Source organism: Chiloscyllium plagiosum, chromosome 1 (genome assembly GCF_004010195.1).
Source record: "Chiloscyllium plagiosum isolate BGI_BamShark_2017 chromosome 1, ASM401019v2, whole genome shotgun sequence".
NCBI lineage: Eukaryota > Metazoa > Chordata > Chondrichthyes > Orectolobiformes > Hemiscylliidae > Chiloscyllium > Chiloscyllium plagiosum.
This window is the reverse complement of record NC_057710.1, coordinates 120,920,036-120,926,940: the sequence shown is the minus strand read 5'-3', so window position 1 is coordinate 120,926,940 and position 6,905 is coordinate 120,920,036. Positions and strand designations below refer to the sequence as shown.

The following is a 6,905-nucleotide window of genomic DNA, read 5'->3' as shown; positions in this document are numbered from 1 at the left end:
TCTAAGATCAGAGGGCATAATCTCAGAATAAGGGTTTGCATTTAAATCAGAGATTGGAAGGAATTTTCTTCTGAGGGTAGAGAGTCGGTCAAGTTCTTTACTGCACAGGCCTGTCAAGGTTGTACCATTAAAATAAAGACCTCTCTGAACTTTGGATGTACTTGGTCAGTAAAAGAATCAAGGGTTTTTGGGAAAAGGCAGGAAAGTAGAGTTTAGGATTATCAGATCAACTATGATCTCATTGAATGGTTGGGCAGACGAGATGAGCTGAATGATCTACTACTGCCCCCATATCTCATGGTCTCATGGACTATTGCTCAGAAAATCAAATCAGATATTTCGGGCTTATAACTTCTCATAGCAACTCAATGTATGAACATCAAGTTGCTATGTCCATTTAATTTCACAAACCAACAGTAAAGAGGGATGAAGGAAAGCTAAGAATACACCAAAAGGAAACATGAGGTCTACTTGAATCCATACATGTTGTGAATATTCACTCATGGCATGCAAGTGTCGCAGGCTTGACCAGCATTCCTTGCCTATTCTTAATTGCACCGAAAAAGATGTTCTAATGCCTCCTTGAACTGTTGCAGTGCAAAGGGATTAGGGACACAAACAAATGTTATGAAGAAAGATCCAGGATTTCAACCCAGCAATGGTGAAGGAAAGGTAGTACAATTCCAAATTAGCGTGGTATATGGCTGGGAAGGTAACTAGCAGGTGGCAATGTTCCCATACACCTGCTGCTCTGTGCTTCTCGGAGATAGAGCTGACCAGTTTGTAAGGAGTCTTTGAAGGGAACTTGGTGACTTACTAAGCATGCCTTGCCATTGGTACACACCACAGCCACTATGCAGCAGTGGATGGAGTGAATAATTAAGGCATTGGATGGGTTGCTAATCAAATAGCATGCTTTACATTAGCTGGTGTCAAGTTCCTTCAATATTTGTGGAGCCACATGATTCCAAGCAAGTAGGGAGCATTCTATCATACTTCTGAGACGTATGTTGTAGATGAACAGGCACAAGGGAGAGGATTCTGGATCAGTGGAGCTGGAAGAGCACAGCAATTCAGGCAGCATCCGAGGACAGGCAAAATCGACGTTTCGGGCAAAAGCCCTTCATCAGGAATAAAGGCAGAAAGCCTGAAGCGTGGAGAGATAAGCTAGAGTTTGTTTCAGGACATGGTTGAAGAGCTTCAGGGCTGAGGAAATGACCTGGGAGTTGCAGTGAGAGAGAGACTCCCTGAGATTCTTGTAGAGAGAGGAGGAAAACTTCTTCAAGGCAGGCATCCTTGCAGCCCTGAAGCTCTTCAACCATGTCCTGAAACAAACTCGCTATCACAGCCACATTTGCTTCCTCAGTGCCTGTAACCTCCAGCAACTCGATCCCGTGACCTGTCCGGACTTGTCCGACCTGCCCAGCTCCTTTTCCACCTATCCACTCCACCCTCTCCTCCCTGACCTATCACCTTCATCTCCTTCCCCACTGACCTATTGTATCTATGCCACTCTCTCCCCATCCCCACCCTCCTCTAGCTTATCTCTCCACGCTTCAGGCTCTCTGCCTTTATTCCTGATGAAGGGCTTTTGCTCGAAACGTCGATTTTGCCTGTCCTCAGATGCTGCCTGAATTGCTGTGCTCTTCCAGCTCCACTGATCCAGAATCTGGTTTCCAGCATCTGCAGTCATTGTTTTTACCTACAAGGGAGAGGAGACAATTTCTCACCACAGAATTCCTAATCTCTGACCACAGTACTTATATCACTAGTTCAGTTTCTGGTCAATGGTAACCCCTAGCAGCCTGATAGTGGGGAATTCAGTGATAGGGCAATGGTTTCAGCCTCCCTTGTTGGAGAGGATTATTAACTGCCACTCATGTGGCAAGACTGTTAACTTGCCACACATCAGCCTGGACATTGTCCAGTTCTTGGCACATTTGGGCATGGGCAGCTTCAGACATCAATCAGCAGAGAATGTTTCCCTGCGATTTTCATTGACTCTAGTTTTGCCAAGGCTGCTTGACACAACACTCAGTCACATGATGCCTAGGTGTCACAGTAATCACTCTCACCTCAGCTCTGAAATTCAGTTCTTTGCCCATGTTTGGAGCATCAGTGAACAAGATATTTGTTTCTAAGTGCTGCTGGACAGCACTATTGACAAACCCTTCCATCATTTTATTGATAATCCAGAGCAGGCTGACAGGGCAACAATTGGCAGGGTTGGATTTTCCCTGCTTTTGTCGACAACATACTTGGGCAATTTTCTATATTGACTGGTAGATACTAGTGTTGTAGCTGTACTGGAATAAAAGTTAGCTCGGGGCATGGCTAGTTCTGGAGCATAAGTGCACAGGACAATTGCTAGAATGTTGTCAGTGCCCATAGTCATGGCAGTATTCAATGCACTAGCCATTACTTGTTATCACATCAGTGAACTGAATTGATTGAAGGCTGACATCTGTAACACTGGGGATCTTAAGAGGATGCAGAGATGGATTTTCCGTTCAGCACATCTCGCTGAAGGAGGATACAATGCTTGAGCCTTATCTTTTGTACTGATGTGCTGGAATACCCCACTGTTGAGGATGGGGTTACTTGTGGATCCTCTTCCTCCAGTGAGTTGTTTAATTGTCCAGCACCATTCACGACTGGATGTGGCAAGACAACACAGCTCAGATTTGATCTGTTGGTTGTGGAATTACTTAGCCCTGTCTGTCACTCGATGCTTATGTGTTTTGGTGAGCAAGTGGTCCTGTGTTGTATCGCCATCAGGCCAATGTCTCAATTTTTGGAATGCTTGGTAGCTGCTATTGACATTCCCTTCTTCATTGAACTGGAGCTGATGCCCTGGCATGGTGTTCAGGTTTGGTGATAATAGTAGAATGGGATGGGCCATGGGGGTAGCAGATTGTGTTGGAATACACTTATGACTCTGATGACCCACAGTTTCTCAGGGATGTCCAGTTTTTTTGTTGTTAGATCTATTTGAAATCTGTGGTGGTGTGGTAATGACAGAATACAATGCAAGGTATCCTCAACGGAAATGGGACTTAAAGTCTCCCCCAGGACACGGAGGTGTTCACTCCTACCCATACAGTCATTGCTTGATGCATCTGTGAAAGGCAGACTTGCCTGTCAGCTATATACAGAACCAGTTTTGAAATCAATGGTTTCATTTCCAATGTCAGCATTACAGGTATAGTCCAAGTTAATTACCGTAATCTTTCAGCAGCTACTGTTCACAGAACCCAGAGACAGATCTTTATACATCTTTATAACTGTTAACTTTTTACACAGTGCGCATTTCTAATCTGTGGGTATGTGCATTGTATTTTGTTATCTTTTCTTTAGTTTTATAGTCAAAAACTCACTCTTTAAAGGCCAAAGAGTTCCAGATTGTGTTGGAATACAGTTCCATTTTTGGTGCTGAAAATGTGTTGCTGGAAAAGCGCAGCAGGTCAGGCAGCATCCAAGGAGCAGGAGAATCGACGGGCTGAAGAAGGGCTCATACCTGAAACGTCGATTCTCCTGCTCCTTGGATGCTGCCTGACCTGCCGCGCTTTTCCAGCAACACATTTTCAGCTCGGATCTCCAGCATCTACAGTCCTCACTTTCTCCTCCAGTTCCATTTTTGGGCCTTTTTCTTAGCATGGGGGTAGTTCTGCAAACTTTCACCTTCAAAAGCAGTCTAATAAAGTAGCAATATCATCTACACCAGAAACTCAAATTTCTTTTCCAAAAACAGCAATTCAGATTCTTAGCTGAACAAGAAACATCATCATTTCCCATGGCCAAAAGGCACTGACCTCGGCTTCCTATATAGAATCATAGTTCCTCAGTCAATCCAAGGAACTGGAGCAAATCATTTGACTAATATTCTTAAGGAAGGAAATAAAACACTTATAGGATCGAAGAGCTGGGAGGAGGAATGTCAACGAAATTTCATAATGAAATTCCTGAACAATATCTGATTCACACCACGAACATAATGTTAGAAGACTCCAAAGTGGAGGATTATTAAATCAAATTGTTTATTTAGAATTTATTCCCTCTTTGCATAATTATTACAAACATTTAACACACTGAAAGTAGTTCTTCACTACAGATCCTTATCTGGCCTGACCTTGGTCTAGCCAATAGCTCATCGCTGCTACTCCAGCATTAAGAGATTGTACTGATGTACATTTCAAAGTGACCACAAATGACACAGGCAATATTTTGTAAACATGACTGGCACTAACCTGAACGTGCTGCTGAATAAGAAAGGAGTTGCACACACTAACATGAGAAATATCACGGATTGAACTTTAAAAAATATCAACTCTCAAAAACAAACCCAATGCTCCTTGTTGTAATTTTATAAATACACTTGTAAGAGTTTAACAAAAAATAAAATTGGTTTGGATATCTAGCATTTCTGCTTCTCTGAATTATCTAACATTGATTATCAATTCATGGTTCCAGTCTCCAGGGCTCTTATTATGTCCATTAAAGCACACTTCAAATTTTCCACATTCATAGCAAGGTCACATTTTCAAGCTATGCAAGTTGTTCAGAAGTACTCAAAAGAGTCAAACACCCACTCATTCAATACAAGCAAAGGTCCAGGTGCACGCTAATTTTTTTGAAAATGTAAAGAAACTCCAATTTGGCTCTGACATAATCAGTACTGATACAGGCGTTCCTGTTCAATGCAAGTCTGATTATTAGCAGCGTTTAAAAACACATCTGTCCCAACCGATTGCACAGAACAGGAAAATCTTCATATTTATACACTTGACAAAAATCCGAAAGAAAAGTGGAGATATGAATCCAGAAACTACTATTTGCAACTTTGATGAATAAATGCTAATTACATATTCAACAGGTTAAAATCTACATTAAAGTAGGTCGTTCTTCAGTGAACAACATTCATTTCAAACATTCATCACGAATGTACACACAGCAGTTTCTAAGTTATGCCTTTGGACATGCAAAACAACGTCACTCAACAGTCACTAATCTCTTGCAAAGTTTTGCAGCTGGGTGCTTTCAATAGGATCCCCAAAGCTACAGATTTATCAGAGGTGACTGCAGCGTTTAATGAAGAATGGCAACAACATTTCTTTCTCCAGTCCACACCAATATGGAGGTGCTAAATCATTTGTGCAGGTGGGACAGACCCGGAAACAGTTTGGTTAGGAGGGAAGAAAAGCCTTAACCACAGTGATATTCCAGAAAGGCCATCAACTGAAAAGGTCACGGCGAACATGAACACTCTCATTAAGGCCCTGCTCAATTAGCTTCACATCCTCCAAGTCTTCCTTCAGGACACTGATCAAATGAGTCAGACCTTCCTGCTGCAACTTCAGGTGCTAGGAAGAGGAAGAGAAAGAGAAAGCAGAGATTAGCAGAGATTCAGGGAGATGCTGTAAGCACAATTAGTTTTGAAAATCAGTGGCCATTTTTTTATAAAACAACAATTAATAGGATGATAGAAAGCAAATTAAAAATGTGAAAGTTTCTCATACTGATGTCAAACTGTCTGGTCAAGAGTGCTGCTTTTTATCTAACATTAAACTTTATAATTCATGCAGTTTTTTAAAAAAAAAAAGGGTGTTAAGCCTAAGATTCTTTACTGTCAAAATTTAACCTGCACAATAAACATTCAAATTCAATTTTCAGTACATTTTTCATTCTGGGGAGCTTATTCTAGCTCTTTGGGGAAAAAATGTACCTGCTTGATTTCGCCCAAGAGATCGCCATCGACACTGTACCTCTCTTCTGATCTGACAGCTCCAACATGATTCTGCATTCTTATCTGAGACATCAGTTCGTTCAAACGGCCCTGCACATAAACATCATTACTGCAACATGCTGTCTTGTCCACTTACATTTCTTAGCAACCTTCCCAATCCAGTTACACATGCTCAATACAAAATGTTTTGTTCTATGTCATAATGAATTCAGAGAAATAGATGTCTGTACCTTAAACTGGGTGGGTGCATTTAGCTCACTTTGGATAGTATCTAGCTGCACACGAAGCTGTTCTTCTTCTGCTTGTATTGCATAGCCTGCTTTCCTCTGGATCTCTTGCTTTATTAGCACCTAAAGAAAAAAAATAGCACGAACTTGACAACTGACCACCTACAAGTCACACGCACAGATTGTGGGTGGAAAGTGGCCGAGGAGAATGCTCACTGTACTTCAAGTTTACAGAAAGCTTTTAGGTCACCACTACGTCTTTGCCAGACCAATTCAATATCTTTATTTGATACACACACTTATAACTATAGGAAAGCGAGAGCAATAACGTTTTATTGTCCGGCCAACCCATTAACATCAAGAGATCTCCCCTTGACATTCTTGCCAATAATGTTTCTTTCAAATCAAACATTAAAACAAACGCCATAAAGTACCTGGTGGATGAAGATCTTGTTGCTTGCTGAGTGCAAATTGACTACTGAATTCCCTACATTGCAAGAGAGAATGTAATTCAAGAAGTTCTTCACTGGATGTAAAAATCATAGAATGATTACACAGCACAGGAGGCGGCCATTCAGCCTATCATTTCTGTACTAGATCTTTGCAGAAAACTTTGTTGGGAAATCCTGGTATCATGAAAGGCATTATATTAATTCAGGTTTCTCTTTTATCCAGTTCTCCCTTAAAACGTCGCCTTAAAACATGCTGCCTGCCTCGAGTTTTCTGAACTTCAAAGATTGGCTGTATAAACCTCTACTGACAATCCACTTATTAATAATTTTAACCTGATAAATCGCACAGCAAAAGGTCATCTACTTATTTTATCAAAACACTCAGTTATTTTAAACATGTTTAATAAATCTCAGGTTTCAGTTAAAATAGCCCCATCTCGTTTTTACAATTTGCTTTTATTAAAGTCCAATTCTGGTCTCCTT

At 41.2% G+C, this 6,905-nt stretch overlaps 1 protein-coding gene across 5 annotated transcripts in view; it reads right to left on the bottom strand.

Moving 5' to 3' along the window:
* Positions 1–4,013: 4,013 nt before the first annotated feature.
* Positions 4,014–6,905, bottom strand: part of nup54 (nucleoporin 54) — a 67,220-nt gene continuing 64,328 nt past the window's right edge. For all 5 annotated transcript variants that reach the window (XM_043695633.1, XM_043695649.1, XM_043695653.1 and 2 more), the window contains 3 exons: positions 5,974–6,093; positions 5,723–5,833; positions 4,014–5,360 (listed from right to left, as the gene is read on the bottom strand). In XM_043695633.1, coding sequence (XP_043551568.1) covers positions 5,232–5,360; positions 5,723–5,833; positions 5,974–6,093 — 360 coding nt within the window. In that variant the 3' untranslated portion in view covers positions 4,014–5,231. The remainder of the gene's footprint in view (positions 5,361–5,722; positions 5,834–5,973; positions 6,094–6,905) is intronic.